Genomic DNA, 20166 nt, shown 5'->3' with positions numbered 1-20166 from the left:
CAAACCTTCAGCACATGCTTTCTGACTTTCAGATGTTGACTTGCTTCCTACTTCCCTAAGAAAATTAAAATAATCAAAAGAGAACTTCTGTAGATTCCCAAAACCATATTTATCTACCGCCAGCACCTACATCCTCTGCCTTCCCATATATTACTATTGATGAATTATCCAAAGTCAGCCTTCTATCTGTGCAGTAGATCCCATCTCTTCACACCTACTCAAAAACATTACTCCCCAATCCTCCTCTTTCTCCCCTATATCATCAGGTCTTTTGTTCTGTATTATATCATTTTTATTAGCAAACAACATTGTTAATTTGTAAATCTTAAAAAAAGAATTCTCAATGCCACTATCACTGCCAGCTACTCATCCATTTCTTTGTTCCCTTCTATAACCCAGTGCAACAGAAGGGTTCTCCGTACTACCTGCCTCCAATTCCTCTCCTTCAATTCTCTCATTTTTTAATTGAAATATAGTTGAAGTACAATATTATGTTAGTTTCAGGCATACAACATAGTGATTCGATATTTAAATATATTACCAAGTGATCACCACAGCAAGTGTAATAATTATCTGTGCCCATATAAAATTATTACAGTGTTATTGACAACATTCTTATGCTGTGTAATACATCCCCATGACCTACTTACTTTCTAACTAGAAGTTTGTACCTCTTAATTCCCTTCACCTATTTCACCCATCCCCACACCTCCTCCCCTCTGGCAACCACACATTTGTTCTCTGTGTCTATGCCTGTTTTTGTTTTGTTTGTTTGCTTTGTTTTCTAGATTCCACATATCAATGAGATTGTATGAGTATTTGTCTTTGTGTGACTTATTTCACTTACCATAATATCCTCTAGGTCCATGCGTGTTGTTGCAAATGGCAAGATTTCATTCTTTTTTATCCTTCAATTCTCTCTTAAACCTACCTCCATAACGCATTTGCCCCCATCACTTTACTAAAATTTACTTACATGAAGGTCGCCAAAGACCTCCACAATGCTAAATTCCAAGGTCAATTTTCAGTCTATATTTTATTTAGCCTATCAATCAGCAGCCTTTGACAGAATTGATGACTCCCTTTTCCTTGATATATTTTCTTTTCTTTGGCTCCCAAAATCCCACACTCTTGGTTTTCTTTATACCTCACTGGTGACTCCTCAGTTTCATTTGCTGGTTGCCCCTCTTCTCTCTGATTTCTTTATATTGAAGTGATGCAGGGCTCAGTCCTTAGTGGTCTCCTCCCCTCTACACTCATTCTCTTGGTAATATCATCCAATCTTATAGCTTTAAATCCTCTCCCAAATTTATTTTTCACCTTGCACTTGCAAGTTACTTATCCAAATGCCTATCTTGTGTCTCTACTTGGGTGTCTTTTAGATATCTAAAATTCAACATGCTAAAGTTGGAACTGAATTATAGAGTGTATTATTTCTGTACCTATAAACGTCTTTGCATTTATATTATAAAAGGCAATATAATGTTTCCTGAAGAATATAAGAAACTCTGATCTTTTCTCAAAGTCTGTTCCATCTGTACCTTCCCATCTCAATAAGTGTTAACTCCATACTTACAATTGACCAAACCAGAAACTTTTATTCTTCTCTCTTATACCTGACTTCAATTCTGCCAGGAAATACTCTTGGCATTGCCTTCAATATTTATCCAGAATTATACGATTTCTCACTGTTGCCACTGCCACCCCCCTAGTTCAAGCTACCACCATCTTTCTCCTGGATTACTGAAATAGCCTCCTAACCAGTCTCCTTGTTTCTATCCTTGGCCCCTAGAATCTGTTCTCAACACAGCAGCCAGAGTGTTAGGTCATGCTACTCCTTGCCTTAAAATCCTGCAAAAGCACCTCATTTCATTGAGAATAAAAGCCAAATACTTACCATGTTCTACTAAACCTATAGAGTCTGGCTTCCCTTCACCTCTCAGTCATCTCCTGTCTCTTTCTTGCTCACTCCTCTCCTTGGCCTCCCGCCTCCTTGTTCTTCAAACCCTGCAGCCACACTCCTGCCTTAAGTCTATCCCACTGGCTGTTCTTTGCCTGGATGTTCCCCAGTTATTCTATGGCTAATTCTCTTGACTCCCTCAAGTTTTTCTCAAATGACACTCCATTTGTAATTCCCAGTTCCTCCTCCCTATACCTCACACCCTCCCCTTAGTCTGCTCTAAATTTTTACTTTTCCAAAGTTTTTATTTCTTTATTTTTTCTTTATTATATATTCTGCATTTGAAAAAAACCATTTGATATCATATCTCTCTCTAGAATCTGGCATGTACATAATGCTACATAAATATGGACATCTCAAGGATCTTATTAAATCCACCAAACCTTTCTCAATCCCCAAAAGGAAGAAGCAGATCTGTTCAACGTTTCTTTCTAATAATTCAGGTTGGAGATATCAGAAGAAACTTGGAAACAAATTTTATTTATTTATTTACTTATTTATTAAAAAAAAAATTTTAAGACATCTTTTTTTAAAATTTATTTATGTTTTATTTACTTTTGGCTGCGTTGGGTCTTTGTTGCTGCACTCAGGCTTTCTCTCGTTGCGGCGAGCGGGAGCTACTCTTCGTTGCGGTGCGCAGGCTTCACATTGTGGTGGCTTCTCTTGTTGCGGAGCACGGGCTCTAGGCACGTGGGCTTCAGTAGTTGTGGTTCGCGGGCTCTAGAGTGCAGGCTCAGTAGTTGTGGCACACGGGCTTAGTTGCTTCGCGGCATATGGGATCTTCCAGGACCAGGGCTCAAAACTGTGTCCCCTGCATTGGCAGGCAGATTCTTAACAACTGCACCACCAGGGAAGCCCTATTTTTAATTTTTATTGAAATATAGTTGATTTCAAACTTGTGTTAGTTTCAGATGTATAACAAAGTGATTCAGTTAGTTATATATATATATATACACACACACACACACACACACATATATATATATTCTTTTTCAGATTCTTTTCCATTATAGGTTATTACAAGATATTGAGTATAGTTCCCTGTGCTATACAGTGGGTCCTTGTTGGTTATCCATTTTATATATAGTAGTGTGTATATTTTAATCCCAACCTCTCCCTGGTTTTTAATCTTTTTAACACACTATAGAATTAATTTACTTACATGTTTACTTGTTTACTGTTTGCCTTCCCCATTAGAACATAAGCTCCACAGGCCTGATTTGTCCCCAGGTATACAGTGGTGCAGCCTAGAACCTGACAGAAATTGGCTCCCAATAAGTGTTTGTTGACTGAATTAATAAATTGTTTAATTTGCCTAGTCAAATATCTACTCACCTATTGATTTTACTTAAAATGTCTGGGGAATTCCCTAGCAGTCCAGTGGTTAGGACTCGGAGCATTCACTGCCATGGCCCGGGTTCGATCCCTGGTCGGTGAACTAAGATCCTTCAGGCTGCGCGGCTTGGCCAAAAAAAAAAAAAAAGTCTGAAAAACAAACAAACAAAAATTTCCTATATTTTCCTCGGAATATTCATTGGTACTATACATACACAATTCTTTTTTCAAAAACCTTTTTGCCTTACTAGAAGATGACCACTCCTTGAGAAAATTGTTACTTTAGAATGACAAATATCTTTCATGGCTTATCACTTGCCTTATCAGTGTATAGCTCTTCCCACTGTAAAACAATGAATTAATTTATGCAGTCAGAGATAATTCCCCAGAAGAACAAATATCACTTGCCTTCTGAGGCTTGCTAGGAAATCTTTCCCTAGGTGATTATTGGGTATTGAGAGTACTGAGGGCCACTGTCACAGCCCTTTACTGATGTATGATAGTTAATTTACCTGTAAAGGCCGTTCCTTCATCAGTTGACAGACGTACTCTCTTTTATCTTTGAACTTCAATTCATTGTTTCTATTTATATACCCAGGAAATTGCAAAATATTAAGCAATGAACTTTCCTATATTTTGTGCATTTCAAAATGTATTTTTGTCATGTTTTAAATCTGTACCATTTTATCTAAATGTCCCATTGTAATAAGATCATTTGATAATTCACACTTGTTCATGTTTACACTAAACACAAAGAACATGTTTACACGTTTACACTACTTTGGAATGGCAGTCAAGTAAAAAGTTTAATTTCACCATTAAAAAAATTTTTATCGTCCTTTAAAGCACTTTTGGGCTTCCCTGGTGGCGCAGTGGTTGAGAGTCCGCCTGCCGATGCAGGGGACACGGGTTCGTGCCCCAGTCCAGGAAGATCCCACATGCCGCAAAGCGGCTGGGCCCGTGAGCCATGGCTGCTGAGCCTGCGCGTCCGGAGCCTGTTGCTCCGCAACGGGAGAGGCCACAACAGTGAGAGGCCCGCGTACCGCAAAAAAAAAAAAAAAAAAAAAAAAATTTATTGTCCTTTTAAGCACTTTTGAACACATTGGTGTGCTCCAAGATCACCAGTAGGTAGGATTTTCTGATTTTTTAAACTCTCTGTCACTGACAAAAGTGGGCGGAATAGACCTATGGGGAAACAGCACTTACATAACCTCAGTTAATTTGTCATTGGCTCAATTAGAAGCTTCCTTTTGCAATAGTCTTTTGGATCGCTTTGTGTTGGAAAGAAGCTTGGGTAGGAGGATCTGAGCCAGGATCAGAGAGGGAAATATATTTTAAAAATAGCTAATGATAACAGTTAATGCTTATTGAACAGTTGAACTAGGCCAGGGATATAACACCACTAACACCTCTTCACCTCGACCTACCTTAAACCTGGTCTCGCTCTGTCCCCATTTCTTACTTTATTTTCTTTGTATCTCTATCTCTACCTGACATTGTAAGTTTATTGTTTGTCTCCACTAACATAATGCTTTTTCTTGCTCACCTTTACATCTATAGCATCCCATAAAAATGAATGGCACACACTAGGCACTCAATAATTAGTTGAAAGAATGAATTAATGTTCATCACCTTATTTCATTCTCTCAACCACACTGATAGGTACTGTTACTATCACCAGTAAAAGGAGGAGGGAACTTAGGCTTTAGGTGGCTAGATAACTTTCTAGAGGTCATATAACAAACAAGTAACAGAGCCTGGGTTCTTAGCCACTCTGCATATTATTGCCTCAAGGGAAAAAAAATTGTTTTTGTTATTTACAACTAGCACCTGAAATTCAAAAACAAAAACAAAACAAAAAAACTTCCCGCAGGAGAAGAGGAAGATTCCTGCTGTACCAAATGGAACAGCAGCTCATGGGGAAGCCGAGCCCCATGGAGGACATAGTGGACCTGAACTCCAGCGAACTGGAAGGTTAGTGAAAAGCCCTTGTATGGGACTTCAAAGACCAAATGATATATACCTTTTTTGTGTGTCGGGAATTGCTGTTTTGAGAACTGATTTGTTTTTATACTTTGGATACCTACTCTTTGGGGGATGAATATGCCAATTAATTTGATTTCTCTGTAGTTACTAATGATTGTCATTATTATTAAACCAGAACAGTGAATACACCATTTCATTTTAATATACCTAGTCTTTCGTATTGCTATGCATTAAAACACATTCACAGATTCTTAGAATGAATAAGAAAACTGTCAGTTGCCCTTTCCAAAAGAGCCTGTTGAAAACTTCAAGTTCAGGATGGAAATGAAAATAAATACCAAGAACTCAGTCTTATAGACCCTGTCTCATTACATGCAAGTAGGATGTATATAATAGTATTTTTTATTTTTACGGTAGTGATTTGAAAGAGCTATATGATTTATTTTTCTAATCACACATCTTCGAAGAGATGAAAGCTTCAATTTATTCCTTAAAATGATTCTTTGTGGTGTTTTGACGGCTTGTCTCTCTCCAAGAAATGTGTGAGCAGAAAATCAGAACCTTTGGGTGGGTCTCTCTTCAGGGAATGTGTGCACACAGCCTCCATTATAATTGAAGGCAATTGCAGAGGCTTTGCAGGATTGGTGCTCCTCTCCCCTCAGGGCCATTTCCTGTACTGCTTTCACTGTGTCCTCTAAGATGACTTTCCAGTTCCTGACAACTCTGTGCATTTTAATTCTCCTGCGTTCTTTCCCTTTATCTATGTTTTGTCTCTGAGGAGATGTCTTCCTCAGGCTCCCGTACCTAATTTGAGATGGTTCAAACAATTTTTTCCTTTTCCCTGTACTAGAAACATTGTTACTCCTTCTGTTTACTTTCATATTTTCAAATGCTGTCTTTTTATTTCTGTTGTTTTTTTTTTCTCTCTCTCTCTCAGGTGTAACATGCCACATAGCTTAGATTTTTTTCAAAGTTCACTTTTCCTTACTGCTTCCTAAATCCTCCCAGGTCACCAATATCCGGTATCTTCGCTTCTCCAGAGTTCTTCCACAGATTCTGTTGCTGACATGACTTGAAGTATCCATTACTCCTCTGCTCTCCTGGAGTTGCTGGTGCACATCTGGGCTGCTCTTGCATTGTTCTCTGCAATGACCTCCCACTTCCGGATTTAGATTTATGCTGCTAAAAGCACGTTTATGACACAGTAATATAACAGCTATTTAGACTAATGTATACCCTAATAAGTAATTAATTAGAAAAGAGTGGTCTAATAGAAAGTACTATCAAACCTATAAATATTAACTACTAAGTAATAGTTCATAACCACCTCAAATTCTTTTGGGGATTAGGTGGGGTATAAATCATAACTGAATGAATAAATAGACTCGTAGATTAAATCTGTTCTGAATTGTGACTTTGGCAAGTTAACAAATCATTCAGAAATGATCCCCCAAATAAAAATTATGTATGTGTTTTACTAAACACAGGTAAAGGAACCTAACCTAAGATGATCTTTGCGTGTGTGAATTTCACAGGTTCTTTGCAAGCTTCTCTGAATTTTAAATGTCCTTTTTTTTCAATTGAAATTTCATTCTTCTCAACCTCTCCTACTCCACATCCCTCCGGTGGAAACAATCACTAGAAAAACATAACGATTCTATCACTCACATAACAGTAAGATAGTTACTAGTATGTTACTATTGTGCCTATATTAGGGCAATTAAAAATAATAGAATTTATTCTGAAGAGGTACATCTTTCAAGGCAAATCAGAATTTATTTCTCAAGAGAACAATCATTTTTGAGGTGATTCTTAGATTGCCAGATTATATTCCTATTTAGAAAATAAATAACAAGACTTTAATATTTTTCCATAAACCAAGTATATTTAGCATACTGGCAGTATGTTGAACATAATAGGTTTTTTTAACTTCCATGTAGGAACTTAATCACAGCCTTATTCATTTTAATATGACATCTTTATCCCATAGAACACAAAGAGCTTTTGGTAGTCAAATGTTAAATCTGCATATTGTTATTAAATGTTCAAAGAATGAGAATAGCTGTTTAATGTTCTCATTCCTAACAGATTAAAAAGTTCCAGTCCTCAGATTTTAGGCAATATTTCACAGTTTAATGCTTCTCTCTTCCCCACCCCCCCAAAAAATATCATCCTTCAAATGCTTTAATGTGGTTTTTGGATATATTTAGAACATATGCATTTTTCCCAAATAAGGTCATTATTGTCTTGTGAATGATAGATGTTTGAATATGTTTAGACAATAGTGGATCAAAAGTACATTTATCTAGGTTGCTTATTGTAAGCTCCCTGTCTTAGTTTCCTAAAAATGAAAACAACTCTGGAACTTACCTCTCTCTACTAAGTATTGTCATCCATAAGGTCATTTAAGTGCCTGTCTGGAGTATTATTTGGCAAGGGTTTTTTTTCACAAAGAGAGTGGGTAACTGGAGCCATGGTTATATGCCACTTTTTCTCTCTAAGTTGATGTTCACTATTGGACTGTACAAAAATCAGTTTACCTTCCCTCCTTCACTTTCTGCTACACTAAATGGAATGTAAACAATTAGAAAATATTGCCAATGATTGAGAATGGTAGGCCTGATTTTAGGAATAAGTTGTTGTAAAATGGCACAGAGATTAGAGTAATCCTTAACTCTCATTATTTGAATTTTGATTGATGAACAGCTGTGAACCTTGTTTGAGAGAACCTAGGATTTTTTTGGCTGTTGACACAATATTTGGTTAGGGATTGAAGTGACATAGTGGTACAAAGCCATTCCTGTAGATCATCATAGTAAAACCTAGCATGTTAATATGGGTCTCATCTCTGCTGATGGAAAACCTGTACTGTGACCTGGCAACAAAGCAAATGAGCATTTTGATTTATGTGATTTTTATATTTGTATGTCACTATTGTGTTTTCCCCCCTGTCTTAGGATTTTTGGGGGACTTATTTTAGATATCAAAAGAAAAGCTCCATACTTCTGGAGTGACTTCAGAGATGCTTTCAGCTTGCAGTGCTTAGCATCTTTTCTGTTTCTCTACTGCGCGTGTATGTCTCCTGTCATCACATTTGGAGGACTGCTAGGAGAAGCAACTGAAGGGCGAATAGTATGTATTATACTTTTCTCTGAACTTTGAAACTTAATCAGCTTTTAAGATTCATAGTTAGATGAGTCTGCATTTAATTTTGGTTTCCTTTATGAGGAGAGATTTGATGTATGGTCTGGCAGACAAAGTTCATACGAATTTCCTAGATGACTAATGGAACTGGTAATCAGGGAGTGGAATATCTCAGAACAACTAATTCTTATCTTACACAAGGTTCTGATCTCATCCCTGGCCCCCCAGTCCTAGGCTAGCTTTAGCCTCTGGTTCTTGCCTCATAAGAGGTCCATTTTCCTATTTATATAGGCCATGCTTCTGCCAGACATTTATTATGAATACATGTAAACTTTTGGTAAGCAAAAGAAAAGTGAGATAAGGAAGGGGGAGAGGACATATCCCTGTCCACTACCATTCACAGTCTGCTGACTGCCTGCTGCCTTTTTTTTATCCTCCTACCCCACCTCCTGCCCAAGGTTGCTAGGCCCTTCATAGCAAAGGGAAAAAAGACCCATGTATTTTACATATTTTCTCCCCAGTTATAATCGCAGCCTGTACAGCTTAGATAATGGAATCATTTATATCTCTACACAGAGTGCAATCGAATCTCTCTTTGGAGCGTCCATGACTGGGATAGCCTATTCTCTCTTTGGTGGACAGCCTCTTACCATATTAGGCAGTACAGGACCAGTTTTGGTGTTTGAAAAGATTTTGTTTAAATTTTGCAAGTAAGTGTTATATACTTTTGGCCCTCAGCCCCTTTCTATTTCTCTGCTGTATTTAATCTTCTTCCAACATCACATTTGGAGATCTGCTGGGAGAGGTAGAAGTTGCTGATTTGATTCAGTTTGCCATTTTTGTCTCTCCATGGAAATAAAGGAACAGTAAAATATTGATGTATATTGTTATGTAATATTTATAAAAAATTATATTCAAAAAAAATTATATTCAGCTCTAAGCACTGAGAAACCTCTTTGAGTTTTGTACCCTTAGGTTTTCCCTTTAGACAAAGTCTTGAGTTTAGATACTCATGGGATGTGAAGCTTATTTACTTTCACTTCCTGAATTAGACTTACTTCCATCTACTTAAAATGGTGGCAAGCTGTTAAATGACCTTCTTTCCACTGTTCTTTTCCCCCTCCTAGAGAATATGGGCTGTCATACCTATCTTTAAGAGCTAGTATTGGACTTTGGACTGCAACCCTGTGTATCATACTTGTGGCCACTGATGCAAGCTCCCTTGTCTGCTATATCACCCGGTTTACTGAAGAAGCTTTTGCTTCTCTTATTTGCATCATTTTCATTTATGAGGCCCTGGAGAAGTTGTTTGAACTTAGTGAAGCATATCCAATCAACATGCATAATGATTTGGAACTGCTGACACAATATTCGTAAGTACCATTTCCCCTGTTGGCTGTGGGGCTTTTCTTTCTACCAATATTGCTATTGTTATAAGAAATACGAGGAACTTACTCAGCAGATAGAGTTCCTTAAATTGATTCGTGACCTAAATCCTGGTCTCTCAGAGTTGAACAGGATTTTAAGAGTCATCTAAACAGCTGCTCATCTGAATACTTGAGTTTTCATTATAACATCTTTGCCAAGAATAACTTTTTGAAGTTTTATTTGTCGAGCATTCCCTATTAAGTAGATAATGAACCAAGATCAATTTTACTATACAGAGATTTTTTTTTCAAAATATTTTTGATTTTGGTCTTCCTTTAGGACCTTTTCCATGTAATGTAATCCAAAGAACACAGTAGTGAAAGATAAGATTTCAGATTTAAAGCAGTGAGATAAAAGAGACTCATTGGGTCTAAATTGCATAGTTTGATGTTTGAAAATATGATAAAGTCTTAAACAAAATATCACTGAATTGAAATGTATTTTTGCTTTTGGAACCTATGACATTTATGATAAAAGTACTCACATATTGCCTGTTGAGGGTGATATTACAGTTTAGGATTAAAGATGGGATTGTACCTATTACACGTTCTAGTTTTGTATGTCAGCAGTTTGGGATTTCTCTAAGGCTGTATTTGCAGAGTATATGTGAACATTATGTTACTCTTCTTTGATTTAATTTTAGGATTTTTTTGTTGTAATTATATATACATTTTATACAGTGAATATTTGAAACAATATGTTCTTTACCAGGCATCAACCTGGCATTATAACCTCTGCATTAACTACCAATGCTCTTCTTATAAACTGCTCAGATAGGCCCTCAAAATCTTCCTTTGAAGATTTATCATCTTTATTTACTATTAGAAGTTGAAATTGTTGAAATTAGGCCAAAACAGTGCAATATTATAGTCTTGTTAAGCATGATGTAATGATATAGAGTTGAAAATAAGATGACTTTTAGTACTTTGAATTTTTCTCGGTAATTAGAGATATGTTTAACAGTACATCTCTGTTTTAGAACAAAAAAAAATCAAAGTGAGATATAAAATAACTTCCCCAATAAAAGTAAATGGTGAGGGTGTTGTGAACAGGATTCAAATGCAGATGAAGGAGGTGTCAGGGACACTCAGAGAGCAGGCAGATGGGAAGAACAATTTGATCAGAATGAGATGTAACATTGATACATGCCTTTTCATTTATCTTTAGTTGAAAAGAGAGCAGTGTCACCTAATTTGGGTATCTTTGCGAGGATATGCAATTACCTCTGCTTGAATTTTCAAACCTACTACACGCCAGGCACTGTGCTTGGTGCTAGGGAAATCATGAACAATATTCTGTTCTCAGTGAGCTTCCAGTTTAGTAGGAAATGTAGACAAACAGACAACACAATGGAATAAGTGCTGTGTTAAAGGATTGGTCCAGAACACTATGGTACTACATCAGAAGAGCACCTAACCCAGATTTCAGGTTCAGAGAAGACTTCCTGGAGGAAGTGACATAGAAGACCAAAAATTCAGGAGGAATTAGGTGCTGAGGAATAGAGATGGAGAGTGGTTTAGATGGAGGGAATGGCACAGACTTGGTTGTAAGAAATTTATTAATGCTTTGAAATATTTGTCCAAAGTTATATAGATAGTGGTGAAACAAGAAATTAGACTCAGGCTTTATGACCCTGATGTAATTTTCAGTAACTGAAGTTACTGCTGTAATTTTAAAATTTCTTTAAAGTACTGTTTCTCAACCACTGATACATATACAATCAGAGAAAAGCAGACAAAGCTTAAATAGGCAGGAGGGTTTTTATAATCAAGTATTCATCATAAAGTATTCTTCCAAAAATTCCACTGGATTTTTATGTCCTTAAAACCTATTATAAATGAAAAAGATGGTGAATAATAAATGCATGTAGGTATAATAAATAACTATAGAAAGTGGTGAATGATTGCTCTAGCAACTATCTAGCAATTTCAGTTAAAATAAATTCACTAAGGGGCTTCCCTGGTGGTGCAGTGGTTGAGAGTCCGCCTACCGATGCAGGGAACACGGGTTCGTGCCCCGGTCTGGGAGGATCCCACATGCCGCGGAGCGACTGGCTGGGCCCGTGAGCCATGGCCGCTGAGCCTGCGCGTCCAGAGCCTGTGCTCCGCAACGGGAGAGGCCACAGCGGTGAGAGGCCCGCGTACCGCAAAATAAATAAATAAATAAGTTCACTGAAGTTTTAATTTTTAAAATTAAAGTTTTAATTCCAAGGAATATAACAATTTTTTTTCAAAGTCCTTTTATAGTCACTTTATATTTAATGAAATCCTATGGAGCAGATAAGATCTATTTTATAGAACAAGTTAATGATTTATAACTTACCAGTAATCAAATAAAGCATAATGAAGAGTAGAACCCACTTTTCTTAATGTTATGTTTTCTTTATTAGAGGGTGTGACTTTGTTCTGCCACTCAACTTTATCTCACCTTTTGGGCACATTGCCATGAATTCTTTATCAGATTAGTGTAATGTCAGTGTTGGCACTTTGTATATGATAATTTTACTCAGAGTATCTGCCACTTCTGTTGGGAAATTTTAAGCAAATTACTCTCGTTCATGTAGACTATTGCTACATTCATTATTCATTTATTCATTTCTACTTTGCTAGGTATTTTAAGTGTCACCACTACATACTTTATAGTATTAGTCATGCTAAATAAATGCTTAGAGACATTGCTGATAACTTATTTTGGAGAAAGAAGCACTTCTCTTTAACTATGGAAATTAATATGCTAATTGTTCTGAACACTATTCCTCCTAGATATTTGTAGAACTAGTAAAATTCAGTTAGCTTAGCATATTTTTCTATTTATAAATGCAATTCTTGATAATATAAGGTGTTCAGCTTATGCACTTTACATTTATTATTTAACAAAGAGGAAAAGATCGAGAAAAGAATATATACAACTCTGGGGAAAGAAGTTTACTTCATAAAAACATTCCTTAGTTAGAGCTCTCAGTTGCAGGCAAAATAGTTTTTATATACCACCCAAGAAAACCCTGTTTTTATAAATAAGTGCTGTGCAAATATTATGTGAAGGGTAAGAAAATATGTTCTCATAAGTGAATGCTCATTGCTGGTCTCAGTGAAGCCTGTGTCCAGCTTCCACTCATTCCTCTGTGTAGCTCATCTCTTCTTTACATGGGTACCTGGGGTCTTTTCGATATATCAAAACTTGCTCTAAAGATGATTAGTAGGAAGCTAATTTTATTTCTTCCAGAATTTTCATTTTGATATCTAAAAGAAGGAAGGCAGAATTTTTTTCAATTATAAAAGCAGGTTTTTAGGGAATAAGAGATGGTCCTACTCATTCTGAAATCATATCCCTGGGTGTTGCGGGCTGAATTGTTTTCCTTCAAAATTTCCCACACGCCAGATTTCTGAGCAAATCTAATGGCTCTCTGTATAGAATTTGAACACTTTTTAGCACCCTCTCTACCTCTGTAATCTCTTGTCTAAATTATGACAATTGCCTTCCAAATGGTGGCCCTGATTCTACTACCCTTCCCTTCCACAGACTGTTTTCTATGAAGCAACCAGAATTATTCTCTTAAAACCCAAGTCAGATCATGTCACTCTGCTTCTCAAAGCCCACTGATGACTTCCCATTACCTTCAAAGATGTTGTATGAGCTGTTCCTCACTGCCTGTCTTATCTTGTCTTCTACTTCCTCCTCTGCTCCACCCACGCTAATCTCCTTGCCCTTCAGCCTTCATACTTGCTGTTCTTTTTGCCTAGAATGCCCTTCTCCAGATATCTATGTGGCTTGTTCCTTCACTATCTTCAAAATCACCTGCTTGAGGACTTTCCATCTGAAATTTCAACTCTCTTCTCTCTCTTCCTTTTTTTAATCTAAAATATTATATAATTTATCTTTTTAAAAGTAAGATTTATTGAAGTATTATTTACATACAATAAAATATGCCTCTTTTAAGTGTGCCCTCAAATGAGTTTCAACAAATGAATAACACTATAATTGGAATACACAATATTTCCCAAAGTATTTCCTCATGGCCCTTCACAGTCTCTCTCTCACCCCACCCCCCAACCCCTGACAATCATTGATGTGATTTCTGTCTTAAAGTTTTGCCTTTTTTAGAATGTCACATAAATGGAATCATAGAGTGTATAGCCTTTGGTGTCTGGCTTCTTTCACTTATCATATGCTTTTGAGATTTACTCATTTTGTTGCATGCATCAATTTATTCCTTTTTATTGTTGGTCAGTGTTCCACTGTATGGATGTACCACAAATTGTCTATCCAACCACAAGCTGATAGATGTTTGGGTTGTTGCTACTTTGGAGCTATATTGCTTCACATGCAGGTCTTTACTTGGCCTACGTTTTCATTTTCTCTTGGGTAAATACCTAGGAACAGGATTGCTGGGTCATATGAAAAGTCTATATTTTAACTTTATAAGAAAATTCCAACATGGTTGTACCATTTAGCGCTCCCACCATCAATGAATGAGTGTTCCTGTCGCTCTGCATCCTCATCAGCCCATGGTATTGTGCTTATGTAGAGTGATACCTCTATTAGTCTAATTTATTGTGCGTTCCCCTCCTAGAGTGAGTTCATGAGGAAAAGGGATTTAGTCTGTTTTGATCACTGCTTTCCCAGTGTTCAGATCAGTTTCTGGCACAAAATAGATAGATGTTCAATGAAAATTTGTTGAAAAAATAAATGAATGTTGAATGAATATCACCTCTATTTAGAATTTGTACTAAGGCTCAGAAGGGATTATGGCTTACCCAAGTAGAAGAACTTGAGCTAAAACCCAACACATCTAACATTTAGTCAAACACTTTTGACAATGTACCACATTATAGGCCACTGGTTTGACCAAATTAATTTCTAGTATTAATATTTAGAATATGAGGGAACTTGGATAAATTTTATTTAAGTCTCTTAGATATTATCTTCAAGCAGTTTAAAATTTATCACAGGAAATTAAAAATATAAAAATAGAGGGATTTAAAACATAAATATTTGAATAATATTAACATATGCAGTAAAATGGATTCTTATTTTAGAGCATAAACGTGCTTATTTTGATTATAATGATTCCCTGTAAATAGGTATTTGACAAGAAGAGAAAAAAATCTTGGCTGGAGATGAATGTTGTATCACATTGAAGCCCACTTTACCTTATTTTTAAGAAACTTGGTAATAATTTGGATTAAAAGATAGGAATCTATACCAATATCCTAGTTAGTTGCTTTGGGTAAGCCCCTAAGAGCAGCCTTCTAGAGACAACATCTTAACCCTCAAAAATACACAGAAAGTACATGTGAAATATGTAGGGAATAAGAGCTCTGGGAGGATACCTACCACACTTATAATACTTTGGGGACAGAAGAAAAGACTGCAAAAAAAAAAGGCTTGTTCTCTTTGTATATTTTGGAGAATTCAACTGGCATTGTGTGGATACATTATTTTGTAATTTCTTTCTAAGAATAAGTTTTATGAGAAGCAGACCCACGGATACAGAGAATAAACTAGTGGTTACCAGTGGGGAAAGGTAAGGGGGGAGTAGCAATATAGGAGAAAAGGGTAAAAGGGGTTATTATAGGATTGTATGAAATCATGTGTGTGAAACTTTTGAAAACTGTAAAGCACTATAGAATTTAAACAATCTTTCATTCAATTAAAAAAAAGTCTTTTGACAAGCCATAGAAGGAGGTAATTAGGGCCAGGTAGTGCTCATCAAATCAGTTCCTGTGTAAACAAATTTATTTTCCATTTCAGGAAAATAGCAACTTACAAAACTCAAAGGAAGAATAGGGCAAAATGTTTAAGGTATAATAAGTAGATTTGCCATTCTGTTCTTAAATTCTCTTATTAGGCTCATTCTTTCAACATCTATTGCTTTTCTCTGAATTGTGTTAACATTGATAGTGTGAAAATGAATATGGTCTCCACTCTAAAGGAGCTCAGTGACTAACAAGAAGACACTAGAGATGTGCTTTGTACATAGTGGCTGCACACAGAGAATTTGTTGAATCAATAAATGAGGAGGGAGCTAGAGGCAATGCATAGTCAGATCATTGCAACCTGGCATGGTAAGTATTTATACTAGACATATGTTTAATGGTCCAGGAGAAGAGGTAAAAAACTACCTTAATTTATCACTCCATCTCTGTTGTACCTGTAACTTGAGTTTCTTATATATGGCGTATCTGTTTTTCTCTCTCTTCATTATCTCTGCATGAGCAGGTCATAATAAGAGTTGAGGGCACCAAGGTAGATAGATGAAATCCTGGGACCAGTTGGCAGAGAGTCTTAAAAATTGTAATGAGTTTTATTGTAAAAGATCATTGGGGGTAATGACAAAGCTCTGGAAATAATTATGTGATAATAGATTAGAAGGTGATCATAGGAAGTGGAGCAAAGAGCAATAACCTTGGTATGGAATGTTTAAGTCCTGATTATTGACTGAGACAATGGTAATGAGAAGAAAATAAACAAACTGGGGAAAAAAAGAAAGAAAAGCAAAAGTTGGCAAGGTTTTATTCATTCATTCAACAAGTAATTATGGAATGCCTTATAATTTATATGAGCAATAACAAAAATTTGCATACATGGCTTTATTTAAGCCTCACAATAATCTATGGTATAAGTATTACCCCTCAGATGATCAATATGAGGCTCCAGTAAGTTAATTAATTTGTTCAATATCCCAGAACCAGTGAATGGTAAATGAGAGTCAAACTCAGGTATACTTTTTTTTATTAAAATGTAGTTGTTTTACAATATTATATTAGTTTCAGGTGTGCAGCATAGTGATGCAATATTCTTATAGATTATACTCTGTTTAAAGTCATTATAAAATAATGGCTATATTTTCTGGTGCTGTACAACGTATACTTGTTGCTTTTTGTTTTTCTTTTTCTTTTTGAATTTTATTTTATTTACTTTTTTATACAGCAAGTTCTTATTAGTCATCAATTTTATACACATCAGTGTATATATGTCAATCCCAATCGCCCGATTCATCACATCACCACCTCCACCCCCTGCGGCTTTCCCCCCTTGGTATCCATACGTTTGTTCTCTACTTCTGTGTCTCAATTTCTACCCTGCAAACCAGTTCATCTGTAACATTTTTCTAGGTTCCACATATATGCGTTAATATACGATATTTGTTTTTCTCGTTCTGACTTACTTCACCCTGTATGACAGTCTCTAGATCCATCCACATCTCAACAAATGACCCAATTTCATTCCTTTTTATGGCTGAGTAATATTCCATTGTATATATGTGCCACATCTTCTTTATCCATCCATCTGTCGATGGGCATTTAGGTTGCTTCCATGACCTAGCTATTGTAAATGGTGCTGCAATGAACATGGGTGCATGTGTCTTTTTGAATTATGGCTTTCTCTGGGTATATGCCCAGTAGTGGGATTGCTGGATCACATGGTAATTCTATTTTTAGTTTTTTAAGGAACTTCCATACTGTTCTCCATAGTGGCTGTATCAATTTACCTTCCCACCAACAGTGCAAGAGGGTTCCCTTTTCTCCACACCCTCTCCAGCATTTGTTGTTTGTAGATTTTCTGATGATGTGTTTGTAGATTTTCTAACTGGTGTGAGGTGATACCTCATTGTAGTTTTCATTTACATTTCTCTAATAATTAGTGATGTTGAGCAGCTTTTCATGTGCTTCTTGGTCATCTGTATGTCTTCTTTGGAGAAATGTCTATTTAGGTCTTCTGCCCATTTTTGGATTGGGTTGTTTGTTTTTTTAATATTGAGCTGCATGTGCTTTTTATATATTTTGGAGACTAATCCTTTGTCTGTTGATTCATTTGCAAATATTTTCTCCCATTCTGAGGGTTGTCTTTTTGTCTTGTTTATGGTTTCCTTTGCTGTGCAAAAGCTTTTGAGTTTCATTAGGTCCCATTTGTTTATTTTTGTTTTTATTTCCATTGCTCTAGGAGGTGGATCAAAAAAGATCTTGCTGTGATTTATGTCAAAGAGTGTTCTTCCTGTCTTTTCTTATAAGAATTTTATAGTGTCCGGTCTTACATTTAGGTCTCTAATCCATTTGGAGTTTCTTTTTGTGTATGGTGTTAGGGAGTGTTCTAACTACATTCTTTTACATGTAGCTGTCTAGTTTTCCCAGCACCACTTATTGAAGGGACTGTCTTTTCTCCATTATATATCCTTGCCTCCTTTGTCATAGATTAGTTGACCATTAGGTGCATGGGTTTACCTCTGGGCTTTCTATCTTGTTCCATTGATCTTTGTTAATGTTTTTGTGCAAGTACCATATTGTCTTGATTACTGTAGCTTGGTAGTATAGTCTGAAATCAGGGAGTCTGATTCCTCCAGCTCCAATTTTTTTCCCTCAAGGCTGCTTTGGCTATTCGGGGTCTTTTTTGTCTCCATACAAATTTTAAGATTTTTTGTTCTAGTTCCATAAAAAATGCCATTGGTAATTTCATAGGGTTTGCATTGAATCTATAGATTGCTTTGGGTAGTATAGTCATTTTCATAATATTGATTCTTCCAATCCAAGAACATGGTATATCTCTGCGTCTGTTGGTATCATCTTTAATTTCTTTCAACAGTGTCTTATAGTTTCTGCATACAGGTCTTTTGTCTCCCTAGGTAAGTTTCTTCCTAGGTATTTTATTCTTTTTTTTGCAGTGGTAAATGGGAGTGTTTCCTTAATTTCTCTTTCAGATATTTCATCATTAGTGTATAGGAATGCAAGAGATTTCTGTGCATTAATTTTGTGTCCTGCAACTTTACCAAATTCATTGATTAGCTCTAGTAGTTTTCTGGTGGCATCTTTAGGATTCTCTATGTATAGTATCATGTCATCTGCAATCAGTGACAGTTTTACTTCTTTTTTTCCAATTTCTTTCTTTTTATTTCTTTTTCTTCTCTGATTGCCATGGCTAGGACCTCCAAAACTATGTTGAAAAATAGTGGTAAGAGTGGACATCCTTGTCTTGTTCCTGATCTTAGAAGAAATGCTTTCAGTTTTTCACCATTGAGAATGACGTTTGCTGTGGGTTTGTTGTATATGGCCTTTATTATGTTCAGGTAGGTTCCCTCTATGCCCACTACCTGGAGAGTTTTTTATCATAAATCGGTGTTGAATTTTGTCAAAAGCTTTTTCTGCATCAATTGAGATGATCATATGTTTTTTATTCTTCAATTTGTTAATATGGTGTATCACATTGTTGATTTGCGTATACTGGAGAATCCTTGCATCCCTGGGATAAATCCCACTTGATCATGGCTTATGATCCTTTTAATGTGTTGTTGGATCCTGTTTCCTAGTATTTTGTTGAGGATTACTGCATCTATGTTCATCAGTGATATTGGTCTGTAATTTTCTTTTTTTGTAGTATCTTTGTCTGGTTTTGGTGTCAGGGTGACTGTGGCTTCACAGAATGAGTTTGGAAGTGTTCCTTCCTCCGCAAGTTTTTGGAAGTTTGAGAAGGATAGGTGTTAGCTCTTCTCTAAATGTTTGACAGAATTCACCTGTGAAGCCATCTGGTCCTGGACTTTTGCTTGTTGGAAGATTTTTTTTTTTTGCGGTATGCGGGCCTCTCACTGTTGTGGCCTCTCCCGTTGCGAAGCACAGGCTCCGGACACGCAGGCCTAGTGGCCGTGGCTCATGGGCTCAGCCGCTCCGTGGCATGTGGGATCTTCCCAGACTGGGGCACAAACCCGCGTCCCCTGCATCGGCAGGCGGACTCTCAACCACTGCCCCACCAGGGAAGCCCTTGTTGGAAGATTTTTAACCACAGTTTCAATTTCATTACTTGTGATTAGTCTGTTCATATTTTCTGTTTCTTCCTGGTTCAGTCTTGGAAGGTTATACATTTCTAAGGATCTGTCCGTTTCTTCCAGGTTGTCCATTTTGTTGGCATAGAGTTGCTTGTAGTAGTCTCTTAGGATGATTTGTATTCCTGCAATGTCTGTTGTAACTTCTCCTTTATCATTTCTAATTTTATTGATTTAAGTCCTCTCCCTCTTTTTCTTGATGAGTCTGGCTAATGGTTTATCCATTTTGTTTATCTTCTCAAAGAACCAGCTTTTAGTTTTATTGATCTTTGCTATTGTTTTCTTTGTTTCTATTTCATTTATTTCTGCTCTAATCTTTATGATTTCTTTCCTTCTGCTAACTTTGGGTTTTGTTTGTTCTTCTTTCTCTAGTTCCTTTAGGTGTAAGGTTAGATTGTTTACTTAAGATTTTTCTTGTTTCTTGAGGTAGGATTGTATAGCTATAAACTTCCCTCTTAGAACCGCTTTTGCTGCATCCCACAGGCTTTGGATCGTCGTGTTT

The 20166-nt window shown here is 36.5% G+C and overlaps 1 protein-coding gene across 16 annotated transcripts in view; it reads left to right on the top strand.

Annotated features, from left to right (window-relative positions):
* The window catches only part of SLC4A10 (solute carrier family 4 member 10), a 301395-nt gene that overhangs the window by 201942 nt on the left and 79287 nt on the right, over positions 1-20166 (top strand). For all 16 annotated transcript variants that reach the window (XM_029224937.1, XM_029224936.1, XM_029224932.1 and 13 more), the window contains 4 exons: positions 5169-5269; positions 8239-8413; positions 9002-9135; positions 9553-9798. In XM_029224937.1, coding sequence (XP_029080770.1) covers positions 5169-5269; positions 8239-8413; positions 9002-9135; positions 9553-9798 — 656 coding nt within the window. The remainder of the gene's footprint in view (positions 1-5168; positions 5270-8238; positions 8414-9001; positions 9136-9552; positions 9799-20166) is intronic.

This window comes from Monodon monoceros, unplaced genomic scaffold (assembly GCF_005190385.1).
Source record: "Monodon monoceros isolate NGI ecotype Baffin Bay Population unplaced genomic scaffold, NGI_Narwhal_1 Super_Scaffold_16, whole genome shotgun sequence".
NCBI lineage: Eukaryota > Metazoa > Chordata > Mammalia > Artiodactyla > Monodontidae > Monodon > Monodon monoceros.
This window is presented reverse-complemented; position numbering and strand designations above follow the sequence as displayed.